This window comes from Nymphaea colorata, chromosome 3 (assembly GCF_008831285.2).
Source record: "Nymphaea colorata isolate Beijing-Zhang1983 chromosome 3, ASM883128v2, whole genome shotgun sequence".
NCBI classification, from domain to species: domain Eukaryota; kingdom Viridiplantae; phylum Streptophyta; class Magnoliopsida; order Nymphaeales; family Nymphaeaceae; genus Nymphaea; species Nymphaea colorata.
This window is the reverse complement of record NC_045140.1, coordinates 18,458,680-18,484,011: the sequence shown is the minus strand read 5'-3', so window position 1 is coordinate 18,484,011 and position 25,332 is coordinate 18,458,680. Positions and strand designations below refer to the sequence as shown.

Genomic DNA, 25,332 nt, shown 5'->3' with positions numbered 1-25,332 from the left:
CAGACAGGAAAGAATACAAGAATAGTCATGACAGCTTTTTTCAATTAAAAGTTTTTGTGATCAATACAACATAAATAACAATGAACAGCAATGGCAAATACTCAAACAGACAGGCGACGACTCTTTCCACCTTATTCCTTGATGGATACAATAACAACCTTTCATTGTCTAAGAGGTGGTGACCGTCCAAGTGGTTCTGACTAGATCAGTGACAACTTATTATACATATTGGGATCCGAGTTACAGATGGAACGATGCACATGGCCCTACGTCTCATCAATTTATGTTGGGATCCAAAACTTATTTCAATCCAATCCAGCTTTAACCCAGACTTCACGAGGAAGAGTCATGAATGAGTTCGAAACTGAGTTAGTTTTCCCTTCTTTTATTCATCAAAAAGCAAAGAATGAGAACAGGAATAAAAATACCAAGAAGAATCACTTCCAAATTAACAAGTTTTTCTAACCATCTAGTAAGTGATTCTACCCTCTACAAGAATTCAGTCAAATCGAAACTCTCAAAACCACATATCTTCTTTGTCAGGATTACAGTCTTTAACATCAAAGGCGAATCTATCTCTGCTTGAAATCGTCGTACCCTTGTCCTGCCGAGCGACATAGAAGTGAATGATGTCTGCTGACAACCATTGGCAGGACTTGTGTGGGGCAACAAGGACCCACATAATTTAGTTTAATGGGTAGTAGTGCTCTTCAGTATTTTATTACGCATTTGAAGGTTCTAAGATTTTTCTTGAAGGTGTCTTTATATTTTTGAAATATGCTAATGCAGCAACACTAAGAATCGAATTGACAATCCAAAAAACCATGGAAAACTAAAAGTTATTTCGGGCGACTTGACGTTATGTGCACAAAGAGGCAAGCGTAAACCCCTCCTCCACCCCCTTTCTCTCCCAAATTGACATACTCAACTCATTTTGACAGTGGGCGCATTGTCGCTCTAATATTCAACTCATTTTGACAGTGGTCGCATTGTCGCTCTAAGCAGTGTAGTATAACTGATCCGGTAGGCAGTTGCCAAGATGGTATGTTGTCGGTCTGTTTACTGTAAGTGCTATTCTCTTATATTATATATTATATACAGTAAGATCACGATACTTTAATTAATGAATGTAACATACCAACACAACTCAGAACCCTATGCCAAAGGGTTGGGGAGGAGGGAGTGCTTTCGGGTTTTTTTTCTGTGGTGGATTGTTAACATCCTACTCAACTAAACACTGAGTGTACCATGTTGCACTGAGTGCACCATGTTGTATGTCCATAGAAAGAGGGAAGGGGCTTTCACGCTTTCCCCTTGAAGCATACCATATAAACTGCTCAGACGCCAACCTGGCTATTGAACCATATATGCAAAACTATACGTACCGAACTCATCTTTTGTTTGAAAAAACCTTGTGGAACTTAAGCGCCGATTCCAATAAAAAAAGGCATAGGAAGGAGAAACACTATATTGGTTGGGTAGATCCCTCAACCACTGGGCTGGCAAGTCCAACTAAATTTCTTCGCTGGAGACGCGATCATTCAATGGAAACAGCTTCAGGAGACGAAGGCTATTAATGCAACACCTATTTCACCAATATTGTGAATGAGCGACACAGCCAATTGGAAGGGTGGCCCCCATAGGGCTCTAGGAGAACATTATTGGATGAAGAAATGTCAAAGAAGGAGTTCACTGTAGGAAGACTTCAATTAATATATATATATATATATATATATATATATATATATATATATATATATATATATATATATATATATATATAGGGTGTTTCATTTTTTAATATTGCTGACCAAGTTGAAGACATTAAATAGGTCCCAACAATCGTAATCACTTGAACCTTCCCTTGACTTGGTTCTAATAAGGCTTCGTAGTAGGAGTTCACTAAAAAACCTCTGTCCAAAAGACCTCGTTAAGATGTTGAATAAAAATACAAAATGAAAAAAAAAAGAGCTGTCAATGAATCCGTTTTAGATTGGATATCTGACCAAATTACTTATATATAAAAAGAGTCATATATGATTCATATATAGGAACGGGTTTTAATGTAAGAAATGACATCCAATCAAATTTGAGGTTTGCTTTTAGATAAATACTTGATCAGTTTTAAGTACGAATTCGGACTTGGATTTGATTTTAAATAAAAATCCAACATCCATACATTTTGAAACTCAGTTCTTATGTTTAGGTTCAATGTGCAGTTAAAAGCTAGATTCAGATTCAAACATGAAAAATAAAAGTTGGATTTGGATGGTTAATTTAAAATCAAATATGGATATATTATAAACTTTTCTTCTTTTATATTCTCATGCTATGAACTGAAAAATGTATGAACTAATAAACCGGGTATAATAAAGGTTACATCTAAATAAAATCCAATCTCTTTACATCTCTAAAAACCATGCTAAATCTCAATTAGACGAGTTCTTTAGTTTTACATGCAATATTTTGAAAGCATCCGTTCATAAAAGAAAAGATTTATTGTGCTAAACTTGCTCGAAAACTGGAAACTGCGAGCCCAGCACCAATTATTGGATCCAAATTGGTCGGTTGAATGTTGGAACCATCGCGTGAACCTTCCAACCGGTTTGCACTGTTGCCCTTGTATTTATTTACACCCTTCTCAGTTCTCTTCCTCACCCACCTCTCATTCCTTCTTGCTACTCCTCTTCTTTCGTTTGCAGTCGTAGCTTCAAGCTTCAGGGAGTCGTAGTACTGCAAGATGAGTTACTACGATCAGGCACCTCCAAATTTTAAGTCACCTTACCCTGGACCGGCGGCTGGTTACCCTCCGGCAGGTTACCCTCCGCCACCACCGGCAGGTTACCCTCCGGCAGGTTACCCTCCGCCACCACCGGCTGGTTACCCTCCGGCAGGTTACCCTCCGCCACCGCAGTACGCGCAGCAGCCTCCACCTCCCCCTGCGCAGAAGAGCGGCCCTGGTTGTTTCGAAGCACTGTAAGTTGGCAAATCTCTTTCAGGCGTTCGTTTTCCTTTTCACGATCCTTTGCCGTGGATGTTAAGTCCCAAACACTGTCTGGCAAGATTAAACTGGAGACGTTCTTCTTTCACTTTGCCAAAATGAGGGCATTTTTAAGGGAGAGTTCTTTCATCTAAAATATTCCATCATGGCAGTTTCCTTGTTTTATTTTTCTGTTTCTCTTTTTCCATGTGTTTGGAGATAAGCTGCTGATACTCTTTCATGGCAGTCTTGCGGCTCTTTGTTGCTGCTGTGTCCTGGAAGCTTGTCTCTAGTGAGGAAGGCCCTGGATGGCCTATGGCACGTCGCCTTTGAGGTTGAAGACTTTCGTTTCTCCCAGTTTACCTTTTTCCAGATGTGGAAATTAGATGCAATTGGTTCATTTGTGGTATAAATCAGAAAGAAGACAAGTCTTTGTAGTTTCTGTCGTTTATGAGTGCTTCTGACAAAATATCACTGCAATTTATGTGAGTATTATGCAGCATCAGTATGTGAGGATTTTTCAAATATGTTCTTATACATCTAATTGCATAGATGGACTGAAACTGTGCAACGATTTTGAAGTAAAGAAACCACGGAAATGTAATGTTAGAATAGATGTTATAAACCAAGAAATAAAACCACCAATTTTTGAAGCCCTTTGGCAAAATTCAATCTGCGCGTCAAAGTTTGTTGATTTTGATTTCCTTATATTTCCTACACAAGTACAATCTACGCATATAAGTTAGATTCATTAAATTTTGTAACCCTTAGATCAATCCAATCTACATGTCTGGTTTCCATAATGTCCTTTCGAATTCTTAGACGCGCAGACAAGACACAAGACACGCACACAGGAGAGAGCAATTTTGCAGTTAAGCTCTCGAACAGAAGGAAAAATATCCCACTGTCTAAAGGAGACAGATGTTCTTATCGTACCATGTCTAAAGAATTATGGTGCCAATCTCCCAACTGCTAGCTACAAAACTACATGTTCTCATCATACATGTCTTAAAAAGTACCTTGACCTTGTTTTAAGAAACATGATATCGTTATATTCTAATATTTGATTGTTACATTTAAAAACAATATCTACCGTCTCACCATGTTTCCTAGAACAAGAATATGGTTTCAAGAATATGGTTTTCTAAAATCTGTACGTTGTGTACACATGTTTCAAAACTGCACTGCTCTTATCAAATGCCATTTAAATGGAGTCCCATGTATAGGCAAGTCGTCGGTTCTTCTGTCACAGGGTCAAAATAAATAAATTCAACTGAGCTAAAGACTAGATGGAAGAAGAAACCAAATGCAAATTTCAGAAAGGGCACAAAAAGTTTATGATGTTTTCGAACACATATTATAAGAATACTATGTTCTTGCTCTTCAAGACATGGTGGTATTATGCTTATATTTCCAAATCCAATGTTGAAATGGTGGATTTAATCATCATGGTATGTTCCTTGAGACAAAAGCAATGTTTTTGAAACATATGTTCTAAAAAATATATGTTCGGGGAGCATGATGATTTACTTGTATAATGAATACCCTCAAAGGGACGTTCAATAAATATTTTACCTAATCAAGAGCGTCATATTAGCTCAAAATGAGTCCATTAATGGTACGTATATTTGAGGAATAATTGAACTCCAGATTGAAGGCTTGCTTTGCATGTTACATGTAGGGGTTTTTTAAAACTAATGTAAAGAAATAAAAAAAAGATTTTTCAAAATGCTTCATTGGTTAGATTTTGGCCAACTGATATGAAATCATGCCTGAAGTTAGATTTGTTATTGCTATTTTTTAAACCAGACCCAGCTCGATTAGCTCAAATACGTCAATTTTTTATTTTTGGGTTTAGGAATTTGGGATTGTGTGTGTGTGTATATATATATATATATATATATATATATATATATATATATATATATATATAACCGAATATTAAACCCAAATTCTATAATTAATTAGGTTCTTGTCTCGTTTTTATTTTTATTTTTTACATATAAACCCATATCCAGGGGATCCACAATTGGGTGAAGGATGAGCTTAAAGCGAAGCCTTGTGATCCTGTTTAGGCATGTCGATCGGGCTCTACTTTTTGTGTACATACTTTTCCAACAAACTTTGATGCCAAGTTATTTGTCCAAGGACCTGGCCATGCCAAAGTCAAGCTTGGGTCTGCTTGAGCTCAACCATCCAAGTCCTGATCCGAGTCCTTGCTCTGATTTAAACAAAAAAATTAAATATAAATAAATAAATTATACATATATATATTTATAATAAAAAATATATACAAAAATAATTTTTAAATGTTGTCGGGGCCCTCTTAATCAAAAGGACAGAGTTTCGAAAGGTGCAAGAATTTTCATTGAAAGGGGACTGCGGGCACGCAGATCTTGCACCCTCCTTTGGCTCGAACTAGTCAATCAGCCTTCTGGTCCTAAACTTTAACAACGCGGGACTAAGCATCTAATGCCAAATTGAGTTTGGCTTCGACATATAAAGAGCATCGTGAACACTCCCCCGTTTTTTCAGGCTGAATCATAGTCTGAGGGACTGTGGACATTAAATATATAAATACCTATATACATAAACAGTGTCCCTTTAGTTTCAACTATTAATTGAAGTCCTCCCTTTGGCTACGCAGTAGTGACTCGTCCTAGCCTCTTCGCTTATAAGCACATCGGCACCATACGCAAGGACCAAAAGATATTTTGGTAATTTTTTAAAAGAAATGTTCTTTATAGTTTTTTTACTTTTCTCATTTTTATTTTTATCTTTTACAAAAGGTTTTTTTTTTTAGTGTAAACTAAAAGTATTTTAGCCAACTCATGAAAATTCGTATTGACTGATTAACATTCTACAAATTGCGAGTGAAAAGAAAATCCTCGAAATAAGCAGAAATTTGTTCCCAAACAAACATATCTGTAATATATATTCAATTTGACTTCTTCAACAACGTTCCCTCTTTGAAAGAGCCATCGCCACAAGCAACGGCAACCACGGTGCCATTTTCCAAATTCATTTTTTCCTTTTCATGGTTTGTAAATATTTATATTTACCATCTCTTGTTTTTTTTTTTATTTTTACTAGGGCAGGTCCATATTCAATTTGAACGTTCAACCCATTAACATTTATAAACTATCAAATTCGATAAAGGACAGCCTTGGTCGAACCATGTGGTATCACGCAGTGTGCTAAATAGTTAAGACATAAAGGAAAGCCCAGTTCCCTGGTCTGTACCGTGAATGTAAGGTATCGATGCATTGATGAATTTTTCAGCAGTAAATTTATCATAGAAAAAATTTCAACAAAAACATATGCAGGAAAAAGAATTTGATTTTTTTTTTCAATCGAACCATCATGTTTGATGGCAGAAAAGTTTTTTTTTTTGTTAAAAAATTAACTGGTGCACAGAAGAAAATAAAACACAACAATTTATTTTGAGCTCAAACTCTTCGAGAAGGGTGATTACAAAGGGCCTCTGATCGGTGCCTCTGTACCCAAATCGCAAGGTCATGCTTATAACTCAGCCGATCTTGCTGCCACCATCGAAAGGGAGACATGGCACGCGCGGCCGACATACAAAGGGAGAGGGAGCGAGATAAAATAGAGATGGTATGGTGAATGATCTTACCACATCTGAAGAAACACAATCACCTCGCCGGCTGTCCTGTGATGAGAAAGAGAAAAGAAAGAGAAGAGAAAGACGTTGCACTGTTCTATTATGACAATGCTCTTGGTGGATCCATCGCTCATTTGTGGGAGGAGGAAAAGGCGGTGGCCATAGAGAAACGATTCGGACCCCCATGGTTCAGGGTCGGACTTTTTCCCAGAATAAATTAACGCTAGTCCAACGATCTCGGCAGGGATTTTTGTACCTATTTTTTATTAAAAAGATAAAAGCCATACAAAAACGGCAAAATCCCCACGATGCACAGTTTTTTTTTTTTTTTTTTTTTGCTATGCATTAAACGGGACCTAATGATGGATGCAAAAAGATTCCTTGAAAAAAAAAAGTTCTGTTTTTCTAAATTAACATTTTCACTATTGCTACGATTTATGCCTGTTCATTGTAAAGCTGATCAAATATCTTCGACATTTTTTCGAGAATTGTGTCTTTCCTATGCTCCAAACGGGTTATTTTTCGGTAGATAAATGCTCGAGCACAATCTCTGCGCCTTGAGGGTGGAAGAAGTTGTTCCTTGCCATGCAAATCTCACTGGAGCATATTTCCACCTGCTCAATCAATTCAGCCAGTGTCTTCAACACAGCTTTGACTTTCCCTATTGCATACCATTAAAAGTTTGATGTCCTCCAGTTCTCGAATCACAATGATTCTCTTCTCCCTCGTGTCCACCCCTTCTATTTCCTTGGTTGTAGCCCAAAAACCTTCCACCCATTTGACGAAAGGACCACAACCGTATATGCTGTTGACCGCCATCGAGAGCGCTGCCAGAACTTGGGGTGCATGTGGGAATGCTGCCAATATCGACAAGATCACGACACCGGTGAACACAGTCCAGAGCATGATCCTGATTACTCTTCGAATCTTTGGGTTCGTCGCCCTCCCTGCTCTGGTTAGCATTTCCTCATCCCTCACCTGCTGCAGCTTGTGGAGCATTTGGACGTGCTTCTGGTTCAGACCGGAAAGCGAGAGAAAGAAGCAGTCCACGGCACCCTCGGCGCATGTGACTGCTTCCCTCACCTTCTCATCCACAGGCCGGTCACCACGGAACGCCATCAGTTTGTTTATGGTGCAACAAAGATGTACCTGCAACCTAAGTAAGACATCCCGTGTCGTTTGGCAAAGCTCGAAGTAGCTCGAGACCATTGGGAGGATTTGGGTGCTGACTCCTAAGTCTTGGTTGTAGGCCAATATCTCGTCAGCACATTTCTTGTTATTCTCGCGTATGCATATGGTCGCCTCCTTTATGATATCAAAGGAAGGAACAAGGGTGCTGCTATTACCTTCTCCACCCCTAAGAGAGTTGAAGTCCTGCACCATGGTCTTAATCCTCTGCTGAAACTTTTCGTCGTTGATCGACAACTCTGGGTTCTCTCGGCACGCTTGCTGGTAATGGTGCATGCTTTTCGAGTAGAAGCCGACACCATTAGCCATGGTTTGTGTTTGCTGTAATTCCACTTTCCACTAACTACTCTTCAGCCTTGGCTGTAGGCTTTGTGGGTTGTGAAAGGAGTACTGCTATGCACCATTTTATATGGGAGGAAGGATAGAAGGCGGACCTGTTCTTCGCGAAGCTTGGGTCTGCTGGAGTCCAACCATCCAAGTCCTGATCCGAGCAGCTGGCGTAGATTTTTTTCCCTCTCTTTCTAGCGTTGGCCGTGGACTCCATTGCGTCGGTCCAAATTGAGGTGGAAGAGGTGAAGGAGTGGGTTGAAGTGGTGGAAGAGTGGGACTCGTTCAACTCATTTGGGTTCTTGGAATGTAGCAGCAAACACCAGTCTTTGAGGTTGAGGGCCTGCTCGAGCTCAACCATCCAAGTCCTGATCCGAGCAGCTGGCGTGGATTGTTTTCTTCTCTTTACTGTGTAGGCAATTGTTGTGGTTGCATTTCACGGCAGCTGGCGCGGATTTTTTTTCCTCTCTTTCTAGCGTTCGCCGTGGACTACATTTATTTCCTCTCCTTCTAGCGCCGGTCCAAATTGAGCTTGAGGAGGTGGACGAGTGGGTTGAACTGGATATAACAAGTGGCGGAGCAAGAACTCAATAGTAAATTCTCTATCTAGTTGAAACTCACATTCATTACAAAACGACAAACTAAAAAATAGATCATATTCATACCAAAAAACCTAACAGTTGAGATAGAAGTCATGCTTCCCAACCATAGAACAAATGTGTATATGTCTTAAATGCCGGAAGAGGTGAACGAGTGGGTTGGAGTGGCGGAAGAGTTGGACTCGTTCAACTCACTTGGGTTCTTGGTAGGCAGCAGCAAACTCCAGTCATCGTGAATGATAAAATTAATCTGTCCCTAAATACGGAACCTATAAAACAAGGGTAAAGGGTTCATCTATCCACTTTGTTCAGGTCGCCCCGTGAAATATGGGCTTGAGTGAGCACATTATTCTAAATGGAAATGCAAAGTGAATCATGCACAATACGGAATAATAATGCCATTGGAGTGTATATATATATATATATGTGTATATATATATATATGTATGTATATATTTAAATATATATATATATATATATATAAAATTGGTACAAATAAAAATGAAAAATCGATATGGAAATCTTTGATGAAGGTGTTCATTTTCCTGGAGAGAGAGATGAGTCTTGATGTATTGGCATCTCGACACCACCAAGAACAAGAAAAAAGAATGGACAAGGGATAAAACATGGTTGGGTCTACGTCCGATGGATCGCACCTGTCAAGAAAAACCATTTTGTTTCAGTACGTAGTAATATCTGAAATATATGAAAGAGTTAATGAGATAAACCTAAGGGTGCTTTTGCCGGTGAATATTTTACTTGAAAAAGATAATTTGGGACACCAAGTTGTCAAATATATCTTTTTTGGGAATGGCAAACCAATTTGACGAATTTCATACGAAAGTATTCAATTGGTTGATATTTTGTTTAATATTGTGTTAGAATCATGACATAAAGGGGTTTGTTTGATAAATGAAACACTTTGTCACATTGAAACTTTTCAATAATTCATGGAATAATCACAAGGTATTTTAACTGCCAAATGACCTCAAAAGGTTTTATAGAAAATATATTGGCTAAGGATCTCAGCGAACTTGGCAGACCCTAACACGTGATCTAAAAAGTGGATGATCTTAACCAACTTAGACGACTCACTACTCGTATCGGTGAGTTTTTCAACTATGATTGCACGTTTATAAAGAGAGAGATGGGGCTTTGACGCTTCCCCTTTAAGAATACCATATGAACTGCTTAGACTCCACTCTGACCATCGAACTCTATATGCCAAATTATACCTACCAAACTCAGACTTTGTTTGAAAAAACTGGATAAAAAATGTGCAACCTCTGCGGAATTCACGCATTGTTACCAATTCTCGCATTGACACCAATAGAAAGGAACATGAAGTGGGAAAAAATATGTCAGTCGGGTAGATCCATGCTTCAATTATTTGATCTCTTTTTCGAATCACTTTGCTGTCAAATAATTCCAACGACGTTTTTTCCGCGTGGACGCTTTTAAAGATCATTCAATGGATGGAGACAGCTTCCCGAGACGAAAGCTGTCAATGCAGGACCTTCCTCACAACATATATTGCTTGATGAAAAGTCAAAAGAAAATGTCTACTGAAGACTTCAATTAATATGTATAAAGTAAGTTCATTGGTTTTCTAATATTGCGCCTGATCAACTTGAAACTTCAAAATCAAGTCCCAAGACTCCCAACACTCATTTTTTGTCACTTTATATCAAGAAATGCCATTTAGTTCTTGTGACATGCAGCTAGAGAAAAAGAGAATCCAACGGACAGTTTATATCAAGAAATGCCATTTAGTTCTTGTGACATGCAGCTAAGAGAAAAACAGAATCCAATGGACAGTTTATTGCGAAGCCAAAATGCCCTAGACACTTCATGACTTCATCTGCATTAAACAATACAAAAATATAAAACAATCTATCACTAAATAAGGTACCTACAAAACAAAGGTAAAGTGTTCATCTATCCACTTTGTTCAGCTCGATCGCCCAACTAAATTATGAGCTTGAATGAGCACAATCCAAACGGGAATACAAAGTGAATGATTAACAATACAGAATAATACTGTCATTGGAGTAGACATATGAACTACGATCTAATACAACAAGCCAAATACGTGGATTGGTTCAAATAGCAATAAAAAATCGAAGTGGAAATCTTTCGTGGTGGTATCCATTTTCCCGGAGAAAGAGACAAGTCTTGACATATTGGTATCTTGATACAACCAAGAGCAAGAAAAAAGGAACAAAAAATGGAAAATTGGGTTTATGTCGGCCAGATAGCACCTATCAAGAAAAACTATTTTGTTTCAGCAAAATAGCTAGTGGTATATGAACATCCAATAATGCTTTTCCCAAATATTTTCCAGGAAAAGAATAAAGTGCGACACCAAATTGCCAATTATATCCTTTTTCACAAACAAATCCGACGAATTTCATATACAGGTATTCAATTGGTCGGCGGTTGTTTAGTATTGAGTTAGGACCAAGACATAGAAGGTTCTATCAAAAAAATACCAGCCATCTTCTCTAGTGTTGAAGTAAGGACAATTGATCTCATTCACAAGAATTGATTTGGTGAAGTATCGCCAATTGAGCTTAATAAATTCCTTTTAGATTCATTTTTCTTGATCATGTCATGTCATTTGAAAGGTGTTTGCACTCCCAAAAATCTATTTTGGTTTTTGGAGTGCTTTAGATTCTTTTTTTTTGAAATAAGAGAAAAAGGCACTCGTCCTTCGGTACGAGAATTGACCGTTCCCGGCACATTTATTGGGAACAACCATTCCTAAGGCTATGCTTATTCTTGATGCATTTTGTTTTTGCTTAAACATCTCTTCATTCTAAATGTGATATGATGTTTAAGAAAATATTGAAGATTTGATGTTTTAAATTTTTGAAAAAAGTTTTGAAGAATCATTTGAGAGTATAAAACACTTTGATTTGAAGAATTTTTATAAATATCATTTGAAAACCTTTGAAAATCATTTTTTTTGAAGTTGTTTTAATGTTCTTTTAAAACTTTAAGTAGGATTGAGATTTTGCTCTAATTCGAATACTATCTTACTAGAACTCTATTTCATCTTACTTAAGTTCTTTTAGATGTGTGCTTGTGATCATTCGTGATTTTCACAAGTAAATGTGAATGCATGAATGTATTAACCCTACATGATTAAAAGTAAATTACTCATTACTAACATAACATTCATCTAAAATAATTCTCACCATCACATATATTCAAGTTTCACATTTTTTATTTATATAATTGTCAATGAAATAGAGAGCAACGTATGGGGTCCTTAATCAAATGATTAAGAGAGAAGCTAAAAGTGAGAATATCATGAAGCTGCATTTTAACATGTACATTTTTGTAGATGGCTTTGTCCTGGTTGAACAAATCTCAACCTCAAAATCAATGTAACAATGAAGAAATCCCAACCTCAACGCTCATTCTTACGGCTCATTTGCCTATTAATTAAGAAAAATTAAACTACCATGTATGAACATTATCTCAAATATAAATGATGAACAAAGCAATATAGTAAGTATATTTCAGAAATAAATGAAGAAATGAAATTTATTTCATTTTACTCATACTCTAGGTGCACTCAAGAGTAGCTTTCTACTCCATATAGAAAATCTTTAAAGCTCTCTTGCATGACCATTGGGTGGTGGCAATAAGAAATAAAAATAAATAAAACAAGAAGAGAACTACATACCTCTAATATAAATGATTATAGAAGCGAGTCTCTTTCTTCGAATGATCTTATGGTTGACTTGGGTGAAGCTACAAGATGATAAAGGTCTTCCAAAAGATCTCATTGTACTCTCTTGAAGAGTTGGAACTTGAAGAGCTTGCTCCTAAGGTTGAAGGAGGAGAAGAAGAAAAGAATAGAGAAATAGAGAGAGAGGGGAAAGGAAAACTCTAAATTTTCAAGTGAGCAAACACCAACGCTTCCCCAATGATTAACTCATGCACAAGAGAGAATATTGTGGAGATATTTATAGAGAGTTTTCGAGCCCAAACTTTAAATTTGAATTTAACAATATTTTTATACGAATTTTAAGTTTTTTTGGATAACTTTTACTTCTTTTTTTTTAAAATATGTTTTGATAAAGTGAGATTAGCCCTTAGTCCTGCAAAAAACTTTTTTGGTATGCGAGCAGGGTTAATGCCTATGCAACAAACCCCAAGCCACCCCGAAGGTGTGGTTTTTAGCTGAAAGGAGGGCCTGGGCACTCTGCACATTTGCATGCGTGCGGTCGCAGTGAGAGAAGCAAGAGAGTGGAATTTTGATGTCAATTCAGCATAACTAGCTCTAAAATATGTTCAAGAGAATTAATGCCTTCAATGAGAAATTCTCAATAAGTTTCTTTTCTGCTTACCGCCCTACCAAGAGTCCGAATGATTCAGAAAGCCAACCCGCAAGTTTCTTAATTAGTAAATCTTGCCTCCTCTTCATGCTATGCAGGGTTTGTGTGGGGCAAAGGCCCGGCGCGGCGCCCAGCGCCCACCCTTAGGGTCAATTTGAGTTTCGCTTCAACTTATAAAGATCATCATGAACACTCCCTGCTTTTTTTCAGGCTGAGGCTGAGACATAGTCAAAGGGAATGTGGACATTAAATATATAAATATATAGATACATGAACAGTGATGTCCTCCTAGTCGTCCTAGTCTCGTCCTGTTTATGCCGCTGTATTTTGGTATTAAAAAAAATGTTTTTTATATTTTTTTATTTTTACAAAATGTTTTTTTTTAGTGTAAAAAAAAAGTATTTTAGCCAACTCATGAAAATTGGTATTCGCTTATACCCTTTAACATTCTACAAATTGCGAGTGAAAAGAAAATCCTCGAAATAAGCATAAATTTGTTCCCAAACAAACATATCTGTAATATATATACCCTATGACTTCTTCAACACCGTTCGTTCTTTGAAAGAGCCATCGCCACAAGCTGCCGCAACCACGGTCCCATTTTCCAAATTCATTTTTTTCTTTTCAAGGTTTGGAAATATTTATATTTGCCATCTCTTGCTTTTTTTTTTTTCATATGAACTATGTGCCTATGTGGTATCACTCATATGCTAGACGCAGCGTACTAAACAGTTAAGACGATAAAGGACCGCCCTGGTGAAGGATAGCCTTTCTACTTATAAACACAAATATCCTAAATAATGTAATATAGACACAATGAACTGTAAGAGTTAATCGGAAGAGAGACACTGAAAGATTCCTTGAAAAAAAAAAAACTTTTTCTGTTTTCCCAAATTAACATTTTCCCCTTACATATTGCTACGATTTATTCCTGTTCATTGTAAAGTTATCAAACTTGTCCGACATTTTCTCGAGAAATGTATCTTTTTTCTGCTCCAAACGGGCTACTTGCCGGTAGACAAATGCCCGAGCACGATCTTTGCGCCTCTGAGGCTCTGTAATTTTTTGCAAGAAGTTGTTCCTTGCCCTGCAAATCTCACGGTAGCATTGTTCCACCTGCTCATTCAATTCAGCCATTGTCTTCAACACAGCTTCGACTGCTCTCTCCCTATTGCATAGCGTTAAAAGTTTGATGTCCTCCATTTCTCTAATCACAACGATTCTCTTCTTCCTTGTGGCTACCCCCTCATTTTCCTCGGCCGTGGCCCAAAAAGCTTCCACCCATTTGACGAAAGGACCACACCCGTATACGCTGATGACCGCCGTCGAGAGCGCTGCCAGAACTGAGGGGGAATGCAGGGATGCTGCCAATATTGAAAAGATCACGGCACCAGTGAACACAGTCTAGAACATGATCGTGATCACTCTTCGTGGCGTTGGGTTCTTCGCCCTCCCTGCTCTGGTTGGAATTTCCTCATCCCTCGCCTGTTGTAGCTTTTGGAGCACCTGGACGTGCTTTCGGATCAGACCGACAAGCGAGAGAAAGAAGCAGTGCACGGTGCCGCCCTCGGCGCATGTGACTGCTTCCCTCACCTTCTGATTCACGGGCCGATCGCCATCAGTTTGTTTCTGGTGCAACAGAGATGCACAAGAAACCTACGTAAGGAATCCAATGTCGTCTGGCAAAGCTTGAAGTAGTTCCTGACCATCGGGAGGATTTGGTCATTGCCCCATAAGTCTTGCTTGTAGGCCAATATCTCCTCAGCACATTTCTTGTTATTCTCGAGTATGTATGCATATGCTCACCTCCTTTATGATATCAAAGGAAGGAACAACAAGGGTGCTGCTATTACCCTTTCTACCTCCAGGAGAGTGGAAGTCCTGCACCATGCTCTTCATCATCAGCTGAAACTTGTCGTCGTTGATCGACAGCTCTGCGCCCTCCTGGCACGCTTGCTAGTAATGGTGCATGCTTTTCGAGTAGAAGCCAACACCATTAGCCATGGTTTGTGTTTGCTGTAATTCCACTCCCCCCTAACTACTCTCGAGGCTGCGAATTAATTTGTTGTAGGCTTTGTGGGTTCTGGAAGGAGTACTGCTATGCACCATCATATATGGAAGGAAGATGGGAGGAAGGAGAGAAGGCGGACCTGTTCTTTTCGCCGACGTGTGAAAGCAAGTCCATTGCAGCATGTGACGTTTTCGCCCGGTGTATCTTTATCACAACAATGTACATACTTTTCCAACCACAGAACAAATGTGTAATCTCTTAAACATCGAAAGAGGTGAACGAGTGGGTTGGAGTGGCGGAAGAGTTGATCTCGTTGAACTCATTTGGGTTCTTGGTTGAACATCTTTTCATAAAAAAAATACATGTCGACAAATTATTACATTTTTGGTGGCTGGATTCAGTTTAAATAAATGGCCAATAACATACATTTTAAAACTCAGTTCTTCGCATATCATAATCCAATCCAGTTTGGGTTCAACTGTGCATCTAAAAATTGGATTTAGGTTCAAATGCAAAAAAATGTCGGATTTGGACTCTGAATTGAAATCAAATATGGATATTTCTTTCTTTTTCTGATGCTAATATATGAACTTATAAATCAAGTGCAATAAAGGGTATACCTAATTTGGGGACCTCAGATCAGACATGAACGAAAAATTTTCACGACAATGTTTTAGTTTAATTGAAGGTCAGGTCTAGGCTAGGGAGGGAAGCTTCTGAACTTAAGTTTACACATCTCAAAGCTGACGAGCATCTTGAGGCAAGAGCGTAAATGAGATTCCAACACCACCCTGAAACTCAGAACCTATCAACGTGGGTCAAACCAGGAAACCGTAGCAATTACTTAGCTGCAAAGGTATGAGCTAACCATCTAGCTACCTCATTGCAACCACATTTTGTTTGTGCCCATAATAGATGTGCCATTTAGCTCTTATGACATGCCTCTAATACCCTGTTTGGTTGGAAGGAAAGTGAAGAATCGAGCAATCCCTCCTCTGTTTGATTGATTAATTAGAAATGAGGGAAATAGGGAAAGTTTGTTTGGCTAAGAGGGAGGGGAATGAAAAAGAGAGAAAGAAAATGAGAATGTAGTGTAAATCTAATCTCTCTAAAATTAGAGGGACTGACAAAAAAATGAAAGGAAAGGGAGTGATTGAGCAATCAATTCATTTCCCTTCCCCTTATCTTCCATTCCCTTTCCTTTCCCTCCCTCCCTTTCCCTTCCTTTCCCTCCAACTAAACAGGGCGTGAAAAAAAGAATCCAATGAATCGGTTTAATTCAAAGCCAAGATGACCTAGACACTTCAACTGCATTAAGAAATACAAAATATAAAATTGATCGCCCCGCGAAATATGAGATTGAAGGAGCACATTATTCCAAATGGGAATGCAAAGTAAATCATGCGCACTAAAAAAATAATAATGGCATTGATATATATATATATATATATATATACATACATATATATAATAATAATAATAATAATAATAATATTAATAATAATATTAATAAAAGAAGCTAAATACATGGGTTGATACGAAAAGAAATAAAAAAATGAAACTAGAAATCTTTGATAGAGGTATCCATTTTACCGGAGAGACAGATAAGTGTTTGATACCACCAAGAACAAGAAAAAAGAATGGACAAGGGATCAAACATGGTTGGGTCTACGTCCCATGGATCGCACCTGTGAAGAAAAACCATTTTGTTTCGGTACGTAGTGATGTATGAAAAAGTTGATGTGATAAATCTAGTAGTGCTTTTGCCGGTGAATGTTTTACATGAAAAAGATAATTTGCGACACCAAGTTGTCAAATATATCTTTTTTAGGAATGACAAACCAATTTGACTAATTTCATACGCAAGTATTTAATTGGTTGACACTTTTTTAATGTTGTGTTGTGTTCTAACCAAGACATAAGTTCTAACTGTCAAACGACCTCAAAAGGTTTTATAAAAGGGTTTTATAAGAAAAGTAAGAGCTTCTTTCATGTTGCAGTAATGACAAATAATCTCAGTCGTAAGAATTGATTTGGTGAAGTACCACCAATTGTACTTAATAAATTGATTTGGTCTATATTTGGTAAAGTACCACCAAGGGACTTTCACGTCTTCCTCGTTAAGCAATACCATATAAACTGCTTAGACTCCAATCCAGCCATTGAACTCTATATGCAAAATTATACCTAACAAACTCAAATTTTGTTTGGCAGAAACCAATTCAAATGTCTGGCTAAAAAATGTATAACCTTGTGGAACTTACACGCTGATTCGAATACAAGGGAATATGGACTAAGTGAAGATAATGCATTAATCGATCGTTAGATAGATCCACGCACCGATTATTTGTTTGCTTGCTGATGCACTTCGCTGGCAATTCCAACTAAATTTATTCCCTGGGGGACGCTTTGAGAGTCTCATTCAATGGAAACAACAGCTTGCCTAAACTAAAGCTATTAATACAAACATGCTTTCTAACCAATTCAATTATTGGATGAAGAAATGTCAAAGAAAGAGTTCACTGCATGTCGCTGACCAAGTTGAAGACATTAAATAGGTCCCAACGGCCAGCAATGACCCTTACCTTCACGCGGTCCTCGTAGGGCGTCGGAGTAGGAGTTCACTAAAAACTCTGTCCGAAAGTTTTGCATTTAAATGAGTGCTTTGATCGAATTCAAGCACAAATTCGTACTTGGATTAATTTTAAATAAATATCCAATGACCATTCTCTTTGAAGGTCTGTTTTATGATTCAATGTGCATTTAAAATTTGGATTGGGATTCAAATGTGAAGGAAGAAAGTTGGATTTGGATGGTGAATTTAACTCAAGTATGGATATATAAAATTTTCTTCTTTCATATTCCCATATTATGAACTAAACAATATATGAACTAATAAAGCCAGGTATAATAAAGGGTATAGCTTAAATGAAATGGGATTCCTTGACATCCCTAAAAAACGATGTGAAATCCCCATCAGACGAGTTTAAAAAATAAATTTTTTTTTTGTTAACGCAATATTTCGAAAGCATCCGTTCATAAAAGAAATTAAAAGATTTATTGTGCTACACCCAGTTTAGTTGAACTTCCTCGAAAACTGGAAACTGCCGCTCCAGCAACAACGATTGGATCATTTATACACGCTGATTCGTTGACTTGGCGAGATGGGTAAGTCTCCCCCCGTTAACCCTTGCAAAAGGCGTTAAATGTGAAAGGAAATTGCTCGGTTGAAAGTTGGAACCATCGTCTACACCTTCAACTGGTCTGCGCTGTTGCCCTTCTATTTATTTACATCCTTCTCTTCCTCACCCACCTCCCCTTGCTCCTCCTCTTCTTTCGTTTGCACTCGTAGCTTGAAGCTTCAGGGACTCGTAGTTCTGCAAGATGAGTTATTACAATCAGGCACCTCCAAACTATGGGGTACCCTACCCTGCACCAGGGTACGGGTACCCTCCATACGGGTACCCTCCACAGGCGGGGTACCCTCCGCCACCGCCGGCAGGTTACCCTACGGGTGCCCCGCCACCGCAGTACGCGCAGCAGCCTCCACCTCCCCAGCAGCAGCAGGGCAGCCTTGGTTATCTCGGAACAACGTAAGTTGGCAAAGCTCTTTCATGCGTCCGTTTTCTTTTTATATGATCCTTTGCCTTGAACGTTTAGTCTCAAGCACTGTTTGCCTTGAATGTTTAGTCTCAGATATTCCTTTTTCACTTCGCAAAAAAAGGAAAAAAAGAAAAGAAAAAAAGGAAGAAGGTATTTTCTGAAGAAATCGGTTTCTGCCGTTTAGCAGAAGGGAAATATCTTTTTTCATCTAAAATAGTCCATCATGGCAGTTTCTTTTTTCTTTTTCTGTTTCTTTTTTCCCCATGTGTTTGGAGCTAAGCTGCTGATACTCTCTTTCATGGCAGTCTTTCGGGTATTTGGTGCATCAGTTCCTTCGTTAACTGTATCTCCAATCTGTCATGCCTGTGCTGCTAACCAGGGATTGCTACTGGCACGACGCGTTTGAGGTTGCAGTTGAACGCTTTCGTTTCTCCCAGTCCATTTTTTTCGACTTTGTGTAAATTAGATGTGATTAGACTTGAAGGCTTTGTACGTTCTATCGTCTATTGCAATTTGTGTGTGTAGTATGCAGCGTGATGTAGTGATTTTGTAAATATATTCATATTAATCTAAGTGCATAGGTAGTCTGAAAATGACCAACAATGTTGGCATAAATAAAAACCACGGAAATGTAATGTGTAGAATAGATGTTATAAGCCAAGAAAGAATTAAACCCACCGATTTTTAAATCCCTTTGGTCAATTCAATCGGCACATCAAATTTTCTTGATTTTTATGTCTTGTGGTTTCCTACACAAGTACAATGTATATTTTTAACCTTGATTCATTAAATTTTGTAACACTTAGACCAATCCAATCATCATGTCTGGTTTCCATAATTTCCTTTCGAATTCTCTAGGTACACACACACTCACTTGCGCACACACATAAACACACAACCACAGAGAGAGAGAGAGAGAGAGAGAGAGAGAGATTTTGCAGTCGATCTCGCGAACGGCAAGAAAAATATCCCATTCTATTAATATCATAACAGCTGTCTGCATCCCCTCATTAGCTAGGGATGCCAATGCTCGCAAGGACCAAGAAGAATGATACATCTTGGAAGTTTTATGCCTCCAGTGAGGGATGTACAGGTTTCTCATTTTCGAAATGAAGTAAGAAAACAGGCCACATGCGCTTAGTTATTGATGCAAGAAAATGAATGTTAGAAAACAAAATTACATTTACAATGGGTGATTGCAGCCAATTGACGGTAACTCTTGATGTTGAGGGGGTTGGCATAACGGATGTGATGGAAGCTGGACAACCAGTCTCCGTTTAGCATTCTCAAGACATGCAAAAAAAAAGAACACCTTTATGCCTGTTGAAGTATATATATGAGGCCGAGTGTTCACCTCAAGGAACCAAAACAGGCCTGACACCTTACTCGAGAGATGATAGGAAAGGTGGGGGCTTCAGCTTGCTTTTGGGGCTGACATGGTCTTTTCCAGCATGAGCTGCTCAATTTGCACCAAAATAAAAGTTAAAACTTTAACAGTTAACTTTCTTAATTGCGTTTTTTTTTTAAATGAAAAAAATTGTAGAGCCTATCAGGCTGCCGACGGGTTCATTATAGTGTCTAGGCCCATGCCATTAGATTGTCTGACCAGGCCAAGCCAAAAAAGTCATTAGATTTTTCGGGTGAGGCCCAAGCCAATCATATATCTGTAACGTAAAATGCAAGTTAAATTGTTATGGTCAAATTGAAGATAATTCAAAAACCAGCAAGCAATGAAAAAAGAAAAATTAATGCTTTATTGAAATTCTCTTGACAGGCACTCAAATTTCAGATTTTTGAACAAAATAAAGACTTCGCTAAGCACAAAAAGGACAAGAGGATTCAAAATTCCCAAACAAACCAGGTCCAGTTATGGCATGTAGAAAAGTCCAATAAACACAATGTTAAGCAGCAAGCAAGTACCCATGCATTCATTTTTCAGCAAGTGATACTTGGATTCAGGTTAATGGTAGTTGCTTGCGAAGCCAGAAATTATGGGTAACGAGCACTACTTATAAAAATTTAAAATTTTTAAAAGGCACCAACATGTAAATGTAGAGAAAAAAATCCTCAAATATCAACATGAAAATAGGAATTTCTTGCGAGTATGTGTGGACAATTGTCCGCACATGCCGGCACCTGCTCCCGCCCATATGTATGGGTCACCACAGCCAAGTTGCCTAGGATGGGGGGGTGGCATCCATACACAATATTTGGATGTTGATGTTATACTCAACTCAATTAGATATATACCTTTTTGTATGTGTAGGTAAAAGCTTATTTTAACACCCATCACCCAACATACCTTTAAAGGGCATTCCGTAATCAAAGTGCTACTATATTACAATATAGTGGTTCATAAATATGCCGCTGACTAATTAAGCAAGTAAGAGACCATAGTGCATTATTTGGGTGATTGCCACCCATTTTTTGCGTGATGTATTTTTTAACACTACAGTGTGATTGTATATCAGTGATGCAATTGTAACGTCATAATGAGCACGGTTTACTACAAGATGTATGTTTATGTGAGGTAATGAGACTTGCGTTTGCTCTTATGGCTGTAAATTGTATGCACCACCAAGAAGAATCGCAAAATAGGCGAAATAGAAAAATGACATTTTTTTTTTAGTGGAAGAAAAAAAAAACATGGAATCACCATGCACCATGCTACCTGTGTCATTGCTCCAAGAGGTTCCCATAGCGTTGTTGGACAACGTGTAAGTCATCCAAGTCAGGTCCATGCTTTGATTTGACCCTTCTCAATGAGAATGTACGTAACTTTATTCCGGTCTGGTCCGGTATGACCAACCGTGCAACTTATTCCGGTCTGGTCTGGTATGACCAACCGTGCAACTTATTCCGGTCTGGTCTGGTCCTGTATGACCAACCGTGCAACTTATTCCGGTCTGGTCTGGTCCTGTATGACCAACCGTGCAACTTATTCCGGTCTGGTCTGGTACCAACCGTGCAACTTATTCCGGTCTGGTCTGGTCCGGTATGACCAACATGGGGGTTGAGTCTGCAAAAATTTTAAAATATATAAACATATATTTATGATAAATATATATATATAAAAATAATTTTGACAGAGTTTCAAAGGTGCAAGAATTTTCATTGGAAGGGGACTGCGGCCACACGGATCTTGCACCCTCCTTTGGCTGGAACTTATCAATCAGCCTTCTGGTCCTATACTTTAACCACGTGGGACTAAGGATCTAATGTCAAATTGATTTGGCTTCGACATATAAAAAGCATCGTGAACACTCCCCGCGTTTTTTCAGGCTGAGACATAGTCAGAGGGACTGTGGACATTAAATATATAAATACGTAAACAGTGTCCCTTTAGTTTCAACTGATGGGACATTATTGAGAAATACATATTAATAAAAAAAATACATATTGAGAAGTTATCAATATGTTTCTTTTCTGCTTACCGCTCTACCAAGAGTCCGATTGATACAGAAAGCCAACCCGCAAGTTTCTTGATTAGTACATCTTGCGTCGTCTTCTTGATTGGAACTTACACGCTGATTCGGATACAAGGGAATATGAACTAGTGAAGATAATGCATTGATCGATCGTTAGAAAGATCCACGCACCGATTATTTGTTCGCACGCTGAAGCACTTCGCTGGCAATTCCAACTAAATTTATTCCCTGGGGACGCTTTGAGAGTCTCACTCAATGGAAACAGCTTGCCTAAATGAAAGCTATTAATCCATGCCTGCTTTTTGACCAATTCAAATTGTGAATGAGAGAAGTGTGGTTCTCACGGGGGCTCTGGGAGAACATTATTGGATGAAGAAATATCAAAGAAAGAGACCACTGCGTCAACGCAACTTTCCAGTCGAGCACCAACTACTGGATCACATATACACGCTGCGCTGTGGACTTGTTGATCGAGACGAGTAATTCTCCCCTCATCAGCCCTTGCAAAAGGTTTAACTGTGAAGGAAATTGCTCGGTTGGAAGTTGGAACCGCCCTTGCAAAAGGTTTATATGTGAAGGAAATTGCTCGGTTGGAAGGTGGAACCATCGTCTACACCTTTCAATTGGTTTCCCCTGTTGCCCTTGCATTGATTTACATCCTTTTCTTCCTCACCCACCTCCCATTCCTCCTTGCTGAAGAAAATTGCTCGGTTGGAAGTCGGGACCATCGTCTACACCTTCAACTGATTTGGCCTGTTGCCCTTGTATTTATTTACATCCTTCTCTTCCTCACCCACCTCCCATTCCTCCTTGCTCCTCCTCTTCTTTCGTTTGCACTCGTAGCTTCAAGCTTCAGGGACTCGTAGTTCGTCAAGATGAGTTATTACAATCAGGCACCTCCGAACTATGGAGCACCCTACCCTGCACCAGGATACCCTCCACCGGCGGGGCCACCTCCAACGGTGATCTACATGCAGGCGCCTCCGCAGCAGGTGCAGACACCTCCGCAGCAGGGCTGCATGGGTTGTCTCGGACCAGCGTAAGTTGGCAAAGCTCTTTCATGCGTCCGTTTTCCTTTTTTATGATCCATTGCCTTGAATGTTTAGTCTCAAACACTGTTTGGTAAGATTAAACTGGCCGAGATATTCTTCTTTCACTTTGCAAAAAAAAAAGGAAGAAGAAAAAAGAACGAAGGTATTTTCTGAAGAAATGTTAACAGAAAGGAGAGAGATTTTTTCATCTAAAATATTCCACCATGGCACTTTCCTTTTTTTTCTTTTTCTGTTTCTCTTTTTTCCATGTGTTTGGGGCTAAGCTGCTGATACACTTTCATGGCAGGCTTTCGGCTCTTTGCTGCTTGGGTTACTGTGGCATCAGTGGGTCAGGCATGTGCGACTTCAATGGGTTAAGCATGTGCATGTAACCAGGTTTGCAAGACGCCTTTGTGGTTGACGTTCAAGGCTGTCGTTTCTCCCAGTCTACTTTTTTCGATGTGTAAATTAGATGTGATTGGCTCAGCCTGTTGTAATTTTTTTTTTTAAAAAAACAAGTCTTTGTACATTCTAACATCATTGCAGCATATGTGCGTACTATGCGTGATGTATTGCTTTTGCAAATATATTCTCAACACATCTACACCGTTATGCCAGTTGAAGTATATATATTAGGTCTAGTGTTCACTAGGCACCAAGAAAAATCTAATACTTTACTTGGGAGATGAGGGGCAAGGTGGAGGGCTCTTTTTTGAGGTTGAACTGGCCTTTCCCGAGCAAAAGCCCAATTTGCACCAAAATAAAAGTTAAAACTTAAACCAGCAAGCAATGAAAATTAAAAAAAAAAAAAAGTGAATGCTTGATTGAAATTCTGTTGAGAGGCACCTCAAAATTCAGATTGAACAAAATCAATACTTTGCTAAGCAGAAAAAGGACAAGAGGATTCAAAATTCCCAAACAAACCAGTTCCAGTTATGGGATGTTGATAAGTCCAAGAGACACAATGTTAAGCAGCAAGCAAGCATGCATTCATTTTTCAGCAAGGTGATAGTTGGATTCAGGTTAATGGTAGATGCTTGGGAAGCCCGAAATTGTCGGCAAGGAGCATTACTTATAAAAATTTTAAATTTTTAGAAGGCACCAACATGTAAATGAAAAAAAAAATCCTCAAATATCAACATGAAGATAGGAATTTCTTGCGAATATGTGTGGGCAATTGTCCACACAATGCCCGCACCTGCTTCCGCCCTTTATCTCACCACAGCCAAGTTGCCTAGGATGGGGGTGTGTCCGCCATACACAATCTCTAGATGTTGATGTTATACTCAACTCAATTAGACATATACCTTTTTGTATGTGTAGGTAAAAGCCTATTTTAGCACCCATCACCCAACATACCCTTAAAGGGAATTCCGTAATAAAAGTGCTACAATATAGTGGTTCATGAATTTTTATGATAGATTCATAGAACATTGTGTTTAAAAAAAAAAAAAAAGTAAAAAACATTGTTCTTGTCATCAAACAACTTCTTAGTATTTTTATTTTATTGGTGTGGTTTTTCTTGGGTATTAAGTGTGGAGTTTGTTTTGGTGAAGAAAACCTCAGGACGATTTAAAATTTAAAAATCATAAAAATAACAGAAAATAATAATAATTCGATTTTTCTACTAACTTTCTCACGAAAAAATTGATCACAATCCAAAAACAAAGAACAATGATCATTAAGCTTGACCATGTATCATCATTATTTTCTGATCAAGATCGTTTGTGTGTTCGAGAAGCGACTCACACAAAATTAAGTCACGCTTAATCAAATTGGGGACCTCAGATCAGAAATGAACGGAAAATCTTCACGACAATTATTGTTGTTTAATTAAAAGTAAGGTCTAAGCTAGGGAAAGAAGGGTCTAATCTTAAATTCATACATCCCAAAGGAGATTATCTTAGAATCTCAGAATCTCTCAATGTGTGTCAAACCAGGATGAGATCCAGGTCCAAACTCTTGAGATATTTGCATTCCCATTTAGAATTTCTCTGATCGTGTGAAACTATACTTTGGCTTCGTTTCCCTTTTTTTTTTTTAACTCGAGTCATCGAAAGATGTGCCATGTAGATCAGGAAACCTTAGCAATTTAGCTGCAAAGGTTTGAGCTAAACACCTAGCCAGCTCTTTGGAACCACATTTTGTTTATGCTCATAATAGATATTTATCTCTTGTGACATGCAGCTAA

At 38.5% G+C, this 25,332-nt stretch overlaps 2 protein-coding genes and 2 long non-coding RNA genes across 4 annotated transcripts; 3 read left to right on the top strand and 1 right to left on the bottom strand.

Moving 5' to 3' along the window:
- The first annotated feature begins 2,645 nt into the window (after window positions 1-2,645).
- On the top strand, window positions 2,646-3,652 carry LOC116251264 (protein CYSTEINE-RICH TRANSMEMBRANE MODULE 13-like). The gene is made up of 2 exons (XM_031625429.2): window positions 2,646-2,976; window positions 3,228-3,652. Exons 1-2 carry the CDS (start codon window positions 2,741-2,743, stop codon window positions 3,271-3,273), a joined length of 282 nt encoding a protein of 93 aa, XP_031481289.1. The 5' UTR covers window positions 2,646-2,740; the 3' UTR covers window positions 3,274-3,652.
- Window positions 3,653-7,232: 3,580 nt separating this feature from the next.
- Window positions 7,233-8,102, bottom strand: LOC116250364 (UPF0496 protein At4g34320-like). The gene has a single exon (XM_031623991.1). The coding sequence runs from the start codon at window positions 8,100-8,102 to the stop codon at window positions 7,233-7,235; it is 870 nt and encodes a 289-aa protein (XP_031479851.1).
- Window positions 8,103-18,338: 10,236 nt separating this feature from the next.
- On the top strand, window positions 18,339-19,520 carry LOC126409951 (uncharacterized). The gene is made up of 2 exons (XR_007572934.1): window positions 18,339-18,672; window positions 18,988-19,520. It is a non-coding gene; the product is annotated as an uncharacterized LOC126409951 (long non-coding RNA).
- Window positions 19,521-22,717: 3,197 nt separating this feature from the next.
- Window positions 22,718-23,767, top strand: LOC126409954 (uncharacterized). Its single transcript, XR_007572944.1, has 2 exons — window positions 22,718-23,149; window positions 23,449-23,767. It is a non-coding gene; the product is annotated as an uncharacterized LOC126409954 (long non-coding RNA).
- The last annotated feature ends 1,565 nt before the right edge of the window (window positions 23,768-25,332 follow it).